Below are 19,137 nucleotides of genomic sequence, written 5' to 3' on the forward strand. Positions count from 1 at the left end.
ATCCCTGTAGGCAGTAGCTGCTGCAACAAACAGACCATGCACACTTATCCAGGAACTGGGATGCACAGTGCACTGCATGGACTTTCCACGAAGACTGGACTTTCCATGAAGATTCTTGAATAATCTAGCACTGCTCTCAGCAAACAGGAAATCTGAGGCTATCAATGCAGCTTAACTGATGCACAAAAATCATCAGACTCCTTCTCCAAGCTAAAAATGCAACTCAACAAGCCAGAGACTCCTTTTGAATTTATTTAAAACAAACAAACAAACAAACAAAACAAACAAAAAAAAACAGGGCGGGGAGGGGGTTACATGTGAGTGTGAGTATGGGTGTATTCACATACATACACATCTTTCTAGAAGAGCAGCTTCTGGGAAGCAGGATGTGTGACACAGTAGAAATGTTGTTCTATCAAGTGACAGTTTCCTAGAACAAGCCTTCTTAGCATATACCAGTGAGGAAACCAAACAAAAATCCTTGTCCTCATAAAGCTAACACTTTAGTTGGGGCAGACAGAAAATAAATAAGATAAATAAGTAAAATATATGTGAGAAGTTGAAAAGTGCAATGGACAAAAATAAAGCAGGAAAGGGGGATGGGGAATGTGGAGAGGCGGCAGCTGTGTATTTTTATAAGCTGGACCGAAAGGCTTCACTGAGGTGATAGCTGAGTAAGGGCCTGAAGGAAGGGAAGGCACAAGTCTAAGTCCACAAAGGCAGATTTAAAGACGTTTAGGTCCAGGCTAAAGAATTTACCCCATAATATAAACAAGAAATTCAAAACAAGTTAACCCCCAAAATGCCTCTATCTCTACCCCTCCACAATAAATTACCAAACTAAGCCAAATGACAGTAGCTGAAAAAGACAAATAACCAGAAAAATCTCATATGCGATAAGTAGAGCAATAGGGTCTGGTCAGGAATCTCCTTTGCTTAGTTAATAGAGTTTCTACTACACCAACTAAGGATCTCATTGATACCCTTGCACACGTATCAAAGGCTCATATGTTAAAAGTGTTGTCTTACTCTCCATTTGGCCTTCCAGAGGTAAAAGGTCTTTCAGGGACTCTAATCCTTTTGTCACCTCTGCTGTGATGAGGCACCTCATATCAGCTGCCTGACTAAATTCAGGTAGGAAGCAGAATGTTCAGGCCAATGGGAAGGGGGGAGTTATCAGACCTCATAAGCATGATGGAAAATACTGGAATGTGGCTAAGCGGAGAGACAATTCGTAGAAAATGAAAGAAAAGCCAGGTACTAGGTAGAACTCCAGGGCCAAAGCAAACGGGTCAGGAATGATTTCCCAGGATTTGGACCAAATTAGAGGAAAGGCGCAGAGTCTAATATACATTCTGCTTGGTTTGGGTAGGCAGGGCAAGGGTACTTATATAGACATATATAAAGAGGTACTAGAATCAAAGTCAAGGGAAGAAATGTGAACTAGAGCTCAGAAAGGTAGGCTGAGGACAATGTTCAAGGATTTGGTACAAACTTAGAGCTCCAGGCTGTCATCAAGTTCAGCGACTCTGGGAAATTAATTGCCTGCTGCCCATCCTGGTTTAAGGACCTTACCAGTAAAGGCTTAAGGGCTTTGAGGTACATCCCTCTCCACCAAGAGAACAGACTTTGTTGGGATCTGTGACTGAGGATCACAGTTAGGACACAGGCCATGCTTGTTATATTTGCCTTTTCCCTTTTATCTGCTTGCAGTCTCCTTGTATCTACTTATATGCCCTTTCTAGATACACATGCACACACAGGTATACAAACACACAGTCCTCAAACTTTAACCCTAAAGTGCTCCTAGTATAGGAAGTATTATGTTTATAAAACTTACCTCAATTCCTTTCCTAATGAGAACTGAGTCACGGACTGATCAATTATACCTAGGTTAAGAAGCTGTTTCTCCCCACCACCAACACATAAAAAATGTTCAGCAATGGTGATACTGGATGGCACCTGCTAGAGAGCAGACCTCAAGTTCTAGAGAAGCCTTTCTGATGTGATATACATCACAGGAAACAAGATGACTGGAGCTGTGGGTTACAAGGAAGGACACCTAATACTCTTCAGAAAAGCAATCGGTATCTATCCTGACCGCCTTCTTTTATTTCCTGTCCATAAAAATTTGGAAGTAATATACCTAGAGACTCTCTAGAATCTTTAAATCCTTGAATTTTCAACATCATTTTTACCAAGTAGGAGGATAAACCAGCTTTCAACTGTCATAATCCCAGTTCTTAAATAAGTTATAATTTACAGAATTTGGTAGGTGGCCGACACAACAATAATACATATAAAACGGCACAGCAATAAAAAACTGGCAATCTGCTCCAATACCAGCAGGACCAGATAGTCAAACTGCTTTATAAACTAATAAATTTTTTTACACTGCCTACACTTCACTCTTCCTGTCACTCTATACTGATAAACATAGAATAAAAGTGTTTAAGAACTAGGAAAAGCTAGTAAGGATCCCATTCAAATACTTACCAGGAGCAATGGTCTCCAATGTATCAGAACTGACCTTCCGAGTACTTGTACAGTGACGGAGGGTGGAACCTGAAAATACCAAGTAAAACACTACATCATCTTCAACTTTGTCCTCTTCAGCAAGCAGCACTGTAACAACACAATCGCCCTAGGAAAGGAAATAATACAGCAAGTTTACATTAGTAAGGTTCCTCTTCGCAGCCTATCTTTATCAAACATCATATTTAAGGGAAAACCAAATATACCGTCTAAACCATGCCCCCATTCTAGTAAGCTGAAACAGGTATAAAGATTGAGCACTTATGTGCCACGCAATTATCCAGGCATTCACAATACAGAATGAACCTGAAAATAAGATCGCTCTCTCTTCTCTAAATTTACATTTTAGTGGAGGTGATTAGACAAATAAGTTAACCAACAAGATGAAGGAAAACTTTACGTGATGAATAGGTTAAAAAGGGGAAGGGTGGGGGAGATAGAGAAGAAAATCCAAAAATAAGGCAGAGAGGATGGAGGGGGTATAATAAATGATCACATCCTTGTACTCAGAATGCTTCTTAACTCCTGTGTTCCAGTTGACAATAATTCTCTAAATTCTATATCCCATAAATCATTACCAAGTCCATACATTCTCCAGCAATAGGCTTGCCTGGAAAGCGGTGAGTGCAAAGAAGACGAGCTTGGGCTCCAGCCTAAGTGCATAACAGGCTACAACATCCAAGTTTGTGTAAGTATACGCTATGATGTTTGCACAATGAACAAAATCACCTAATACCATAGTTCTCAGAACATATCCCCATAGTTTAAACAACACATGACTGTATAGGAAAGCTCCTGGAACATGTTCAACTCTCCGTCTATAATATTTTTAACCTATTTCAATAGGAGGCTGCTTTTCTAATAATTTGTATTTCCTAACCATCTGACATTCCTGCTCTTCTTTATCTATCCCTACATTAATCCCATAAAATCAGACAAAAAATCTTGGGCCAATAACTTTGTCTATGACTTTGCAACTATTAGAAGGTAAGACATCTTTGTCTTTCAGTTGCTTTTTTTTTTTTTTTTTTTTTTGGTAAGACGGAGTTTCCCTCTTATTGCCCAGGCTGCAGTGCAGTGGCATGCTTTCGGCTCACTGCAACCTCCAACTCCTAGGTTCAAGCGATCCTCGTGTCTCAGCCTCGCAAGTAGCTGGGATTACAAGCACCCACCACCACACCCAGCTAAATTTTTTTGTATTTTTAGTAGAGACAAGGTTTTGCCATGTTGGCCAGGTTGGTCTCGAACCCTGACCCCAGACGATCTGCCCGCCTCAGCCTCCCAAAGTGCTGGGATTACAGGAGTGAGCCACCGTAGCCAGCTGTAAATACTCTTTAGTAGTTTTTATATATAGTTTTTTTTTTTTAATCAAGACCAGTGGCTAAATATATTCTATGAAATGCTGTCCTAATTATTAGCATTCTCGCAATTACAAACTATACAATTCCTGTTGTAACCATAACAAAAGATTACAAAGCATCAAGGTTTAAAGCACTGAGATGTAATACTATACAAATCTTAATAATGCACTACAGAAAAATCAATTTAGAGAAGGCCGGACCATTTTAGCATCATAATTAGAGGAGCAAATTCTCATTACGTACAGAAGATTTTTCCTTTCAATTTTAGCAACAATTAACGCCAACAAGAGAACCATACCACCCTGTGGTCACAATTTACTAAGCCCAGCAGTATAACTGAGCAGAAGGTAGTTTTTTACTGAACACTAAAAAGCAAAAACCATCAAGTCAAACCTAGGAACCAGGTCTATTAACAAATATGCTCCAGCGGGTCCATGACTACTACTATGACTATCACAGTGGAGCATTCAACAGTATCCTAATCCAAGGAATATCACGGCTGGTAAAACAGAATTATCACTGACTTCAGTTACCACCCAGAATTAGACTTTTGTCTTGTTTATAAGACTCTCTCGGAAACATTTTTGAAAAGCTTAGCCTGGTAATATGTGTAATCTCCTTTGGCATGATGCAACCAGTTAAGATGTTTGCAGCGTGTATGAGAAGAGTCTATTTCTCAAGGTACTGAAATATCGTCATAGCCTGCAAAAAGTACAAATGAAAAGTTCCATCCTTTGCAGCATAGTTTGACAAACTATGACCCACACGTCAATTCCAGCCTCCCACCATCTCGTTTTACATTTTGCGGGGGTGGGGGTGGGGGTTAGGGTTAGGGACAAAAAAAGGCCTTTTAATCCTTTTAATGTGAAAATTACATGAAATTCAAATTCACTGTCAACAAATAAAGGTTTAATTGAACTCAGACCATTCATTTACCCACCATTCACGGCTAGTTTTGCACTACAATGGGCCATAGAAGGTAATGATTACATGAGAACTTAGCCCACAGCCTAAATTATTTACTATCTGGACTTTCACAGGGGAAAAAAAAAAAATTCACTTTGATTTCTAACCTGGTATTCTAAGAATATATCTTCCTTTTCACGATCAAGAATTTCATCCTCACATGAGACCCAACATCTTGCTGGGAGACTCTCTGTGCCCCAAGATACTAGTGATGTCTGGGCCTTCCTTTGGGGACAGAGGAGGTGGCTAATTACAAGCAGATGAAATCCTTTTAGCAATGCTTTCAATATGAACCTCTTTTTACAAGTAAGTTTTAAACTGCTTTCATATATATATATATTTTTATTATACTTTAAGTTTTAGGGTACATGTGCACAACGTGCAGGTTTGTTACATATGTATACTTGTGCCACGTTGGTGTGCTGCACCCATCAACTCGTCAGCACCCATCAACTCATCATTTACATCAGGTATAACTCCCAATGCCACCACTCCCCTCTCCCTCCTCCCTATAATAGGCCCCGGTGTGTGATGTTCCCCTTCCAGAGTCCAAGTGATCTCATTGTTCAGTTCCCACCTATGAGTGAGAACATGCGGTGTTTGGTTTTCTGTTCTTGTGATAGTTTGCTGAGAATGATGGTTTCCAGCTGCATCCATGTCCCTACGAAGAACATGAACTCATCCTTTTTTATGGCTGCATAGTATTCCATGGTGTATATGCGCCACATTTTCTTAATCTAGTCCGTCACTGATGAACATTTGGGTTGATTCCAAGTCTTTGCTATTGTAAATAGTGCTGCAATAAACATACATGTGCATGTGTCTTTATAGCAGCATGATTTATAATCCTTTGGGTATATACCCAGTAATGGGATGGCTGGGTCATATGGTATTTCTAGTTCTAGATTCTTGAGGAATCGCCATACTGTTTTCCACAATGGTTGAACCAGTTTACAATCCCACCAACAGTGTAAAAGTGTTCCTATTTCTCCACATCCTCTCCAGTACCTGTTGTTTCCTGACTTTTTAATGACTGCCATTCTAACTGGTGTGAGATGGTATCTCATTGTCGTTTTGATTTGCATTTCTCTGATGGCCAGTGATGACGAGCATTTTTTCATGTATCTGTTGGCTGTGTGCATGTCTTCATTTGAGAAATGTATGTTCATATCCTTTGCCCACTTTTTGATGGGGTTATTTGTTTTTTTCTTGTAAATTTGTTTGAGTTCTTTGTAGGTTCTGGATATTAGCCCTTTGTCAGATGAGTAGATTGCAAAAATTTTCTCCCATTCTGTAGGTTGCCTGTTCAATCTGATGATAGATTCTTTTGCTGTGCAGAAGCTCTTTAGTTTAATTAGATCCCATCTGTCAATGTTGGCTTTTGTTGCCATTGCTTCTGGTGTTTTAGACATGAAGTCCTTGCCCATGCCTATGTCCTGAATGGTATTACCTATATTTAATAGTTAGGGTTTTGGTTGTTGTTTAAGACAGGGTCTCACTTAGTTGCTCAGGCTGGAGTGCCAAGCACAATCAGGGCTCACCGCAGCCTCCAGTTCCAGGACTCAAGTGATCCTCCCCCTGCTGCCTCCCAAGTAGCTGAGACCACAGGCATGCGCCACCGCTTTGGGCTGCTTTTTAAATTTTCTATAGAGATCAGGTATCCGTATGTTGCCCAGGATGGTTTCAAACTCCTGAACTCAAGTGATCCTCAAGGCCTGCCAAAAATGTTGAGATTATAGACATGAGCCACTGCTCCTGGTCTGTAGTTTTTTTGTTTTTGTTTCTGTTTTTAATATTAAGTCACACTACCTTATGACAAAAAAATTCAATAGAAGAGAACACAAAAGCTCCATTCATTTTAAAGCCTCTTGAAATTTAGATTCCAAAGGCACCTGAAATCAAAAATACCTGTTTTCCTTGAAGGAGTATTCTCTGCACACTGATAAAGTCACTGAGAGCAAATAACAAACTGTATTTCAGCCACTAACTCCCATTTTACTCCAGCAGAACCAGGTACCTACTATTACTTGAGATGGCTTTGAAAGATTAAATGAGTAGAATGGTGATGAAAAAATAACAAGGAAAAACAGATCTAGGTAACAATTTTTGTTGCGATGCTTTAATCCTACCATCTTTAAAGAATATCCTGGTATTAATAAATTACTCTGCTGTCCCTGGGAAAGACCAGTCTACAGAATAAATAAGATACATCAGTCTGGCTACACAGTGAACAAGTCTGCCATGTTTCTAAATAAAATAAAATATTAACAAGGGTAATTTTCAAGACATTCTCAATTATTATTTTAGTTTGACCCAACCTCAGGAAGAGTACACACCTACGTCACCACTCTCTTCCAATAATCTGAATTTAAGAAACAGTGTGATCCCCTTACACAGATATTTTCCATGTTTCATCATTAGTGAGAAATGTCTCCCTGAAACTGACAATTTTTTCAGGGTCCTGATTAGTTTTGCTAACAGATGACATAAAGACTAGTGGAAAAGACATCTATACTAGCCCTTATTCTGTAAATATAGGTTAGCCCCCCCCACCCCTATATAAATAAACTGTGATATAAAATACCACTATCAACCACTTATTTGCAAATAAAAACAGGTTTTTATAAAAGAGTTACTTTACAATGTGATTTTAAATGGTAGCCATGGTCTCACTTTTCCCCATCCTGAAGTAATTCTTAGAGTAGCTACATACTATAATAATGGCACTGTAACTTCCTTTATATATTAAGTTTAAAAAAATTTTTTTCACTTAGATTGCTACCCTGGAATTCTAAGAATATATTTTCCTTTTCTAGACAAAAGATTTCCTCTCCTCATGAGACCCAGCATCTTGCTGGGAGACGCTCCATGTCCCAAGATACTAGTGGTCTGAGGCTTTCCTTTAACTGGGAAAAGTAACTTGATTAAAAAAAAAAAAAAGAAGTGAGATGGGAAAGGGAAAGGTATTTGGGGGATGGGAAGAAGCAAATTACAATGCAGGGATGAATGGACAAAAAAGGGCTTTGGACAGAGAAGGTGGTAGATACGGATTAGGAGAATGAGATAGAAAGACCTGTAGGAGGAAGGGTGAAAGACAGGATGACATCAATGTCATCTTAGATAGTAAGAAAGTGTCAGCCATAGATTTTCAAAGGTGGGCCCAGTCAGCAGCAAAGTCAGTGGTATACTGGAGTTGGCTTATGTAGACTCATGAGTGCTCATTGTTAAATTTTCAGGAATTCTGCAAGGAATTCTGTTAAACATAGCCATTATTAAAAATTACATTATATTGGCTTATAATTAAGTAAATTGCATTAAAAACAAATGTCATAAATATTCAAAACTTATCACTTTTTAATTATTTACCACAACATACTATACTTTATGCTCTGGAGGTTTCTATCTATTGCATCCAGACAGCAGAAATTCCACATAATGGTGTGCTGCTGCATGTCTTCACAACTCATATCTCTTGTCAAATCTGTATTCGTAATATGCCCTGGATAGCCTGAAATCAACCATTATGGCAGTATTTACACCACTGAAATTGGCAAATGCTATAAATCAGGGCTTTCTGTTTTTCTTTTTAACCAGCACACCACTGAGAACAGGTCAGCAGAAGGGAAGGAGAGGGCAAAGGGGGAGAATTTCCACAGGGAGGACCAAGGAAGACCACGGCAGGCCCATTTAAGAGACATCATCACTTACAGAAAGAATGGAGGTCTTGCTATAAGACAAAACGCTAGTCAAGTACAAACCATCACAGATTATAGGTAACAGTGTTGTCATAGTTCTACTCACAGCAGTTCAGTATTATCACCACCTTGAGTTAACTTGTTAGTTTATAACTTGTTAGTGTATCACCATGATTAAGAAGATGATCATTGACACCAACCTGCCTGTGTCTTTATCACAGTATGGTATATCGCTTTATATCTGTTTAACTTGGGGTATGTTGTTTAACTTCCTTATGCCGTAAGGGAGGACAAGAATTATCAACCTTATCTCATAAGGTCGTTTTGAAGAATTAGGTGATTGATAAAAGGAAAGCACCCATATCAAGTGTCTGGCACATAATATTCAATAAATGACTACTATTATAATGTACCAGGATGTGCACCCCATTACAGCATGTTTTATTCACTGAGAAACCTGCTTTGTCTAGACTAGTAAGTTGCACTTGAAAAGACAGAAAGGGAGACACCAAAACTTTAATGGCAGTTATTCCTAGACGGAATTTTAATACACCATGTGCTTTTCTGAGTTCTCCGATTTTTAACATCTTTGTTGTTAAAAACTGGAAAACAGAAAAGATGTTTAAAATGTTAAGGAAGTTGCTAAAAACGCAACAAAGATGTTGGAGAAATGCTCACTTACCGCTTATAAATAACAAAGGGGAAAGCAGAACTTTGGCAGGTAACACCTGTATCAAGTGATTAAAAAAAAAAAAAAAAAGTAAAAATAACCATAGAGAAATACGCTAACATCACATTTCACATAGCACGCACTAAGGACACAGCATCACTTATAACGTTCCTAACAAAAATGCATAACTTCAATCTAGTCATAAGAAAACATCAGACAAACTTAAATTGAAGGGGCATCTATGTAAAAAATGGCCTGTAACTCTTCAGAAAATGTCACTAACAAAAGACAAAGATTGAGGTCCTGTTCCAGATTAAAGAAGACTAAAAAGATTTGCCAACTAAACACAATACATGATTTTGGAGTGAATCCTGAATAAAAACATGCTGCTATTAAGGATATTATTGGGACAATGGCAAAATCTGAATGAGGTTTACAGATTAACATGGGACCAATGTTAAAATTCCTGGTTTTGGTATCATGCTGTGGTTATGGAAGAACACCTTTGTTCTTAGAAACTACACAACAAAGCATTTGGGGTAAAAGGATGTAATACCTACAATTTACTCTCCAATGGTTCAGGAAAGAAATGATAACAGACAGAATGATTAAGTAAATATGGCAAAATGTTAACAGTTGGAAAATAGGGGTTTAAGGTTTATAAGATGTAATATCTGTTCTATTCTTACAGCTTTTCTATAAACTTGAAATTATTTCAGAATAAAGTTTCCAAGAAATATCTACTCAAATAATTTATAATCAAATATTGGAAGTTAAAAGGTATAAAATGTAGATTTCTGAGTTTATTTTTTATATCTTGCAGTCACATATTTTATGTAAAGACATTCTTGTAGGCTCCAAGAATTGTGAAATTATAACAAAAACTACCTTTCAATCCAGAATCGTAAAAGTTTCACAGGTCTTCCCAAATTTATTTCCCAGTCTGACAAAATGACAGGATTTATATCCACTGCAAATTTGGGAAAAGTGAAACAAAGGAGTTAAATAAACGAAGTAAAAACTGAGTGTTATTACAGGGTATTACCTTTCCATTAGGTAGCAATTATTACAGTACCAAAAAAAAAAAGAGCAAAAAACCCTCAAAATCTCATTAACCAACACTGCTTGTATTCACGTAACTATCTTCATTCTCTCCTTTAAACACAATTGATAGGCAATTGACAAAACTTTGCCCAGTTACTTTGCTAAAACAAACAAACACCGACAGGTAGCTACAACTTTTCCATAGGCTAAAAGGCAAAGTCATGGCATTTTAACTTGGCAACTCATGGTAGCCAGTGTTCGATTTCATTAAAGGCTCACACAACAGAGGAACACTCAGCAGCAATGAACATTATCTAGTGCACAGATATTGGTCGCTAATACCATTCTCCACTAAAAAGAACTGAGTTCCTTCAGAGACTTGGCTGATTCCAGGCCTGGGTCAGACTGTAACATCTTGTTTTGACAGAAAACAATGAAGTGCTCAAAAAAAAAAAACAACTGGGCCATGTCTTAAGGACACAGAAGCCAGACTCCAGTGGCTCCTCTGTACAAACCTGGGACAATTTAAAGACTAAACAATCAAGAACAGCAATAAATTATAAACAATTTTTTAACAAATAGGAAGTCACGAGTCCATATTAATAACAATAGATAAATTATATAGCAGAGAAGGGAGTTTCTATGAGTATCGCAGAATGACAGGATTCGACTGCTAAAAGAGGGGAGATTGCTGGAATAGTAAAATTATCACTGCACAAACATGGTAAAGATTCACTCTGGCAAAAAGTTATCAATGAATGCTCAATCCAGAGGGAGATTCTGACGAGGAACAGCATACATATTACACAGTCTTTTAAGTGTCTCCTCATAGATTGCTTATTAGTTAAAAGAGAGAAAAAAGAAGTAGTATTCATTCAGTGAAATCCGCCAATACACTGAACGGGTAAATCAAAATAAAGATCTCAATAAAGACAGATGACAGATGTGTCTCCAGAGTCACACATTGAGAAAGACACAAGGTTACCTATGCAGTGCTCTGACCAAGCGTGCAAGCCCTCAACCTAATCACAAGGAAACGTCGGACAATGAGAAACAGTCTATTAAGAAAGAGGAGAGGCACTGTATTCTTCAAAACTGGAAAAGATAAAAGATAAAGAAAGGTGTGGATGTGTTCCAGATTAAAGAAGGCTAAGAGACATGACAAATAAAGAGCAGTATCTATCCTGCTGTGATTACAAAGGAGAATATCCCTATTTTAGGAAATACATACTGAAGCATTTTAGAAATAAACAGCCAGGATACACGTAACTTACTGACAGATAATTAAGGAAAAAAATTGTCGGCCTACAGGTAAATAGCTAGAGTGAAAATGATAAAGCAAATGGCGTAAGATGTTAACAACAGGTGTTGTCCTGAGTAAAGAATATATGAGTATCCTTTGTACTGCTTTTGGAAAACTTTTTATAAAATTATTTTTTAATATTTTTAATATTTTGAAATTATTTCCACATTAAAAGTTTTAAAAACATAAAAATAAAAACTTGTAAAACCTCCAAGGCTTCCCACAAAAAACTGTAAAAAGATTTTGAAATAAATTAAGGGCTGGGGTTGTGGGAAGCCCTATCAATACAGATGTGGAGAAAGCTCTGTCATTAACAGCAAATGTAGAAGTTCCTTCAGCCTCACACTGACAGCATGGAGCTTGTCCATGGCTGACCGAGGTGCTTTGCAAATACTGCAAGGTATCTTTATCTCCACTTAAGAGATGAGAAAGCTGTTGCCGAGAGTATTTTTTAAACCTTGCCTTTAAAAAGCTAGAAGGGTCAAGCAGGGATTCAAATCCAAGTAGGATTCCTAAGTCTGTACTTCCTCTATATCCCGACCTTGAAGTTAAGAGGAGGAGACAGAGTTAGGTGTGGGAAAAAAGAGATATGTGTGAAGAGGTCATTGTTGATAGAAGGAACATGTTACATAGCAAGCAAGTCGCAGGCATCGAAGGACTACAGGGTATAGGAGAAAGAGGGTGCTGAGAACAAGAAAGATGGAAGAGTCTGGAGGTCGGGAAGGGAGGAGAAGCAGGAGGTCTGCTTATGCTCAGGGTAAATCCAAACCCAGACACAACGGCTGCTTGGGCCCAAACATGTGCGACAAAGTCAGAGAGATGTATAATTGTGTGCACTGCACTGTCCATGTTTCTCTTCACCACCTGAGGCTTATGGAAAGCAAGAACTGTCTTTTGAAACTTCACACAAGGCCTATGTAGCAGTAGGAAGTTGTTCCATAACTGAGTGAATAAAGATGGCAGAGATCAGCTTATGCCAAATATTAATGGCAAGCCAAAAGATTCATACTTGAACCTGTGTAGGCGAGGGGAAAAAAAAGACACAGTCTTATGTGGTATATATTGAAAGAAAAATGGGGGGTTGGGGGTGTTAAAGGCAGCAAATATTCCAGAAAGATTTCTCTCACGGTCATATCCTAAGAAGGAAAAATAATAGAGACAAAGAAACCATTTGGGGAAAATAATACAAAAACACAATGTGAGAAAGTAAACAGTGCTTAACTGCCACGGTAGCAAGACAATCTAAAAAAATGATAAATGTGAGGAAAAAAGTTGTTAAAAGTAATTTGGGCCAGGCACGGTGGCTCATGCCTGTACTCCCAGCACCTGGGGAGGCAAAGGTGGGAGGATCTCTTGAGCCAGGAGATGCAGACTGAGGGAGCTATGATCACACCACTGCACTCCAGCCTGGGACAGGGCAAGACCCTGCCTCTCAAATTAATAATAATAATAATTTGATGAAATATGACAACCGATTGGATGGGACTAGAAGATAGTAAGCATGAAGCAGAATTAAGAGGAAAAAGGGGTATCTCTAAGGAAAACTAGTGGCTTGTGGGGATAATCTGTGATAAGATGATGAGGCTTTGAATCTTAAGTTTCATATATCAGCAGGGTAGACAAGATAGATATTTGTACTTATTCTATATCCAACAGGTAAGTAACAGGGCAAGCTGTCAAAAAAGGGCTAGCCTGGCCACTCAGATCTGAGAGTCAACCTGCACTAAGTTAAGAACTAAAACCTTGACTGTAGATGAGTTTGTGGTAATAGAGAGCCAATGACTAGACCCTGGTGTTCCAGCAAGGGAGGGCAGTAAGAAGAAATGGATCCAGAGAAACAGGCCAAACAAGGAAGGGCCAGTTGAAGAAGAGCAGAAATCAGAGAACAAAGGATTAACAAAGCCAAAAGAGGCAAGGATATAAAAGACTTGCAGCATGTAAAGGAGTGACTTTTTAAAAAGAACTCCTCAGAACAAACAATGGAAGACAGGTGTCTGGAGAAAATCAACAAACTCAGAAATTTTTTTTTCTCTAGCCTTCAATGGGTTTTTTCGTAACGTATCTTTCATCTATCTATTCCAGTGCCCTGAACTCAGAAATGGCCCTATGGACCCAAGAGGAACCCAAACTCAAGTGCCACCTAAAAAGATGGGATTTGCCATATCTATTAATGGCAGCCACAAGTGAGCACTCTGCAGCCAAAACTTAAAATACTTGTTTCCCATTTCAAATCTTTCAGAAAGCTCATTTGCTAAACTAAAATAATGATCACTTCCCAGATACACAATACACTCAATTTCACACCATTTAAAATATTTCAGAGTTCTCTTTATTTTAACCATCTATTGTTAATAATACCCTTGGTAACTACAAAAGTCTTTCAGGATGATACAATCTTGACAAGATATAATTGTTCATCTGTGATAATTAGGTGGAAAGCTAGCCTGCATTAATTAAAGGATTTTCAAATGACTTACTGCTAGCAAATATAGAACTGCCATCCATTGCTGGGATCATTTTTTAAAATACAAACATTATATGAAACAATATTGATAGGTAAATGAGACTTAAAATATCTGAAAATATTTTGTTCCTTTAAACATTTCCTTTAATATATTTTACTTTATTACTTCAATAATTGTATACTAGCAATAAAATGTATTACTAATATAATTATAAATTTATTACTAATATAATAAATGCTATATTACTACATATACTGACTTCTCTAGGTACAGGGAGATGAATGCCCAAACTCTACCCTGAAGAATATGACCAAAAAGACTTCTGCGGAGAAATGTCTAAGCCCAGTGCTGCTCAAAGCTCAAGACAGATCACCTCAAGCAGGCACATACTCTCTGAAAGTTTATGCCATTACAGTGAAGCCGGGCCACAGACTGCATCTCGTTCATCTTTGTACACCCAATATCTCTTCAAAAGGCCTGATACAGCAAGTGCTCAATCAGGATGTACTGAGTTGAACGAAATGTATTTCATCTTTTTTTAAAAAAATAAAACATAGAATGCTCCAAATAAAAATACTAAGTTTGTCTTGCTTGTCCCATCCTTCCTTCCTTCATTTCAACAATGGGGTGGAGACTTAGGTGAGGAACTATGGCACACTAAGGCTACGGAGACAAGCCGGTTCTTGCCCTGTTGGGGCTCACAGACTCTTCAAGGAGACAGACACATAAGGCAACAATTGCAGCTGTATAAAAAGCATAGTAGGAGAAGCAAGGACCAGGGACTGCAGGGATTAGAGGAGGCCCTTGACTGCCTGAGCAAAACGCAGGGCAGGGAGGCCTCCCACAGTCTTGTCAAACACAGGTCACCTGGAAGGAGCCTGAGGAATACCGATTCTCTCTCACCTGATTTCAAATTCTGTTTGAAAGAAATGATATTTGCAACCAGTGGACAGGGATGACATGTGAGGGGAGGTGACAGAGGCTACAAACTAAATCCAAAACCATTCAGCTGTCAGACCTGAGAGTTTCTAAATACTGGATATAATGGCGCTTATAAAATTAGCAAACCCCAAAGAAACACAAACCTTGTATTTCTAACTTTGTGAATACCCTGAAGTGCTATTCCTTGGCATTCCTTACGTCAGAATTCATTCAAAAGGAGAATATCACAAAGTTTAATTATAGGATAAATGAGTTATATTTGTTCAGCCTAATTTAGTGGAGTGCTCTAGAAAATGACAGACAAATTCATAAGGCACGGTTACAACAAAGTAGGACCCCAAGGCTCCTTAAGATGAGAACATAAATATATGATGTTATTGCCATCAAGCTAGAAAACAGAAATCCTACCAGAAGAAAAAAAATCTAAAAACCTTAATCACGAACAGAGCTATCCCGTTCTGTTGGTCCTTTAGTATTACTTCAAAGTAGCATGAATGGTTCTCAGAGTAGCTTCGTTTCTCTGGGAAATTAATACCATTATAAAGTAAGCGTATGCACAAAACTCTTTAATATTATTTAGCACTCACTATTTCTTAAATGCAACATGCTACTCGATAACAAGGTATCAACCACCACACATGGTAGTGAAGTATAAAAATGGAGGCTGGGAAACAGAATCAGGATCACTTAATAGCTACAGACCCCTGATAAGAACCACTTGAAGCTCATTTATTTTGTCAGCAAAATGAATTCATTCATTACAAAACTTACTGTAATATGTGTCAGACACTATTAAGAACTAGGCCTCAAACATGAAAGACAAGGCCCCTTGCCCTCATGGAGCTTGTATTTTAGCAGGTAAGACAAATTATAGAAAGTAACATTAGAGAGAAAGTTCTATTAGAAAGGGTAAGACAGCATAAAGGGATTAAAGTTTGTCTGAAATACGGATGACAGGATACTTTTCCCAACAGGGTGGTCGGGGAAAGCTCCTCCAAGGAAGCCAAATTTGAGCTGAAACCTGAATGAAGCAAATTAAGGGAAGACAAAGAAAGCAGTCAAGGCAAAGGGAATATATCAAGTGCAAGGCAAGTAAAAACTCAGCGTGTTCAAAAAATAGCAAAGGTCAGTCTGGAGGAGCAAATGAATAAACACTGGGTGGAAGGCGAGGTTGGAATATGGATTTTTTCTTTTTCTTTTTTAGTGTGATGCTAAACCACTGGAGGATTTTGAAAAGAAGAGTGACATGATTCATGATTCATGTTTCAAAGGATTACTGTGGTTCCTCTGTGGAGAACAGGACAGAGCAAGGAAACTACAGAAACAGAAAGAACTTAGGAAACATCAAGAGTGGTCCAGATGAAATATGACAGAGGACTCAACTAAAGAGCCAGCAGTACCACCACCTCTGTCAGAGGGCTGGAATTCCCCACTTCAACCCCTTGCCTTTAAAAAAATCTACACAAGGCCAGGCACGTAATCCCAGCACTTTGGGAGGCCGAGGCAGGTGGACTGCTTGAACTGAGGAGTTCAAGACCAGCCTGGGCAACATGGCAAAACCCCATCTCGACAAAAAATACCAAAATTAGTCAGACACGGTGGTGCATGCCTATATCCCAGCTACCCAGGAAGCTGAGGTAGAAGGACTGCTGGAGCCCAGAAAGCCAAGGCTGCAATAAGCCAAGACTGTGCCACTGCTCTCCAGCCTGGGTGACAGAGTGAGACCCTATCTTAAAAAAAAATTACACAAAGTGCCTGAGGAAAACAGAGGCTCCATCAATATTACTCATAGCTCATTCCTGCTTGAAATGCTTTGAGAACATCTTGCTGAAACCCATCTGTAAAGACAGGACATCAAATGGACAAAGCAAAATGCCACAGAGAAAAGGAGGAGGGACCTACACTCTCAAGGACAGTTTAGGAATATATCCTTGCCAGGATCCATGGCCCCCATTCCTGCCATGCACTCATGGCCAAGTCTCAGAAGAAGAACACTGAAAACTTTTCCTACAGCAGGTGCCCACCTGTTGCCCAGGGAGCACCACCAGTCTGACGTGTGGGAGTGGAGGGGGGTGATTAGGTGCTGCTGCCATCATACCCCACTCCCACTTGCCGCCACTTTGGGGATGTCAGTTCTAAAGGAAGCAAGTTGATCAGTCCCCAGAAGCTCGCATTCCACACGACCACTACCTGTCATCAGGTGTTGGTGACATCCAAATTGGTTGACTAAAAGAATGGCATGCCCTCTGTCTTGGGGCAAAGAGAAGCTTAGAAGTTCGGTTTGACTTGTTCTGTCTTTGCTGTGGTTTCTAGACACAAGGAGAAGGCAGTCAGCTTCGTGCCATACAACACAAAATGTTTCCTTTTCAATCCCCATTTCATCTAACATCAAGATTGGCAAACTTTATCTGTAAAGACTCAGATGGTAAATATTTTCAGCTTTGTGGGAAATATGGTTACTACTGCAACTACTCCGTTTTTTCTTTTTTTTTCTTTTTTTTTGGAGCACAAAAGGAGCCATAGACGATACATAAAGAAATGGGAGTGACTATGTTTCAACAAAACTTTATTTACAAAAACAGGCAGCAGGCCAGATTTGGCTCACAGGCTGTAGCTTGCCAACCACTAGTCTAACATAACCTTTTAATACAGTTTTCCAGAGGTTCACACACCCAAGACGTCAAAAAAAACTGGATTAAGAACCCGATTTAGTAGAAGAAACTCATGCCAGCATACAATTACAGTGATATAACAGGTGCTATAAATAGAAACATTTCAAAAGTGTTATGGCCTAACGGAAGAGAAAGAAAGAGAAGGAAGAAAATTTGCCAGAGACTACAAAGGCTACCCAGAGAAAGTAAAATTTACGAATTTCAAAAACCACGTAGGAGCTGACTAGGAAGACAAGAGATAAAGTCACTCCAAGGAGGGGAGAGGATGTATGAAGGCACAGAACTGAACAAACACAGCGTATTCAAGGACTAACGGGCCATGGCTTCAGCATAGGGAACATGGGCATAAAAGAGTGCCAAGGATAAGCCTTTATACTCTAGACCAATGGGGCCCATGAAAGGATTAATAACACCTCTGTCCCATGTGCTTTCTGTACGTGGTTGGTGACGGTCAGGGAAGACGATCATAAACAACTGTTTTATATAACACTAATGATCATTAGTCTTCATATGTCCCCTGAGCAGTGAGGTCATCCCTGACCATCCTAAATGAAGTATGAGCTCTCCTACCCCAACTCTCCTTATTTATCTTGTCCTGCTTTATTTTTTCCATAGCATCATTTACTATCTGACACATATTTATTCATGTATGTCTATTTAATACAATACAGTATATAGTATACCTGTATGTATATATACAATTCTAAGAGTATATATTTATGTATTTATCTGAGTTCTCCTTTCCTCCCAACTGTTACGTAAGCTTCCTGAGAGGTGGGAACCTATTTGTTTTATTTAATGCTACATCACTGCCTAAAGGTGTGTCCTGTTGTTTCAGATGCTCAATAAATGTTGGCCAAATGAATGCAAGAATTCCTCTCTGAGCTCTCTTTCTGTAAACAATCTTTCTTTTTTTGTTGTTTTTGAGATGGAATCCCACTCTGTTGCCCAGGTTGGAGTGCAATGGCACAATCTCAGCTCACTGCAACCTCTACCTCATGGGTTCAAGTGATTCTCCTGCCTCAGTCTTCCCAGTGGCTGGGGTTATAGGTGCCTGGCTAATTTTTTTGTATTAGTAGAGACGGAGTTTCACCATGTTGGCCAGGCTGGTCTTGAACTCCTGACCTCAAGTGATCTGCCCACCTCCTCGGTCTCCCAAAGTGATGGGATTATAGGCGTGAGCCACCATGCCCGGCCTGACAATCTTTCTACAATTCATCTTAAATACTTAAGATGACTGGATGAGAAATTAATTAAAAGATCTAGAGTCTAATGGTCTGAGTAAATTTTCAGCTCAGTTGTCCTAAAGAAGTCACTTAAACTATAACTAAAACTCAAAAAGACTAATGACAAGAAGAGCACCTAACAGCTACACCCCTATTTATTTAACCCAGGGGCTTTTCCTATATCTGTCTCAGCTGGAAAATACTAAGATAGTATCCACGTCCCTCAAAAGAAAATGCATTCTTGAAACTAGCCGACAA

General features: G+C 39.0%; 1 protein-coding gene across 1 annotated transcript in view; it reads right to left on the reverse strand.

Moving 5' to 3' along the window:
• AKAP13 (A kinase (PRKA) anchor protein 13) overlaps window positions 1-19,137 on the reverse strand; it is a 281,731-nt gene that overhangs the window by 234,598 nt on the left and 27,996 nt on the right. The window contains exon 2 of the mRNA XM_011996449.1: window positions 2,497-2,644. Within this exon, the coding sequence (XP_011851839.1) occupies window positions 2,497-2,644 (148 nt within the window). The remainder of the gene's footprint in view (window positions 1-2,496; window positions 2,645-19,137) is intronic.

This window comes from Mandrillus leucophaeus, unplaced genomic scaffold, assembly GCF_000951045.1.
Source record: "Mandrillus leucophaeus isolate KB7577 unplaced genomic scaffold, Mleu.le_1.0 Scaffold514, whole genome shotgun sequence".
Classification (NCBI taxonomy): Eukaryota; Metazoa; Chordata; class Mammalia; order Primates; family Cercopithecidae; genus Mandrillus; species Mandrillus leucophaeus.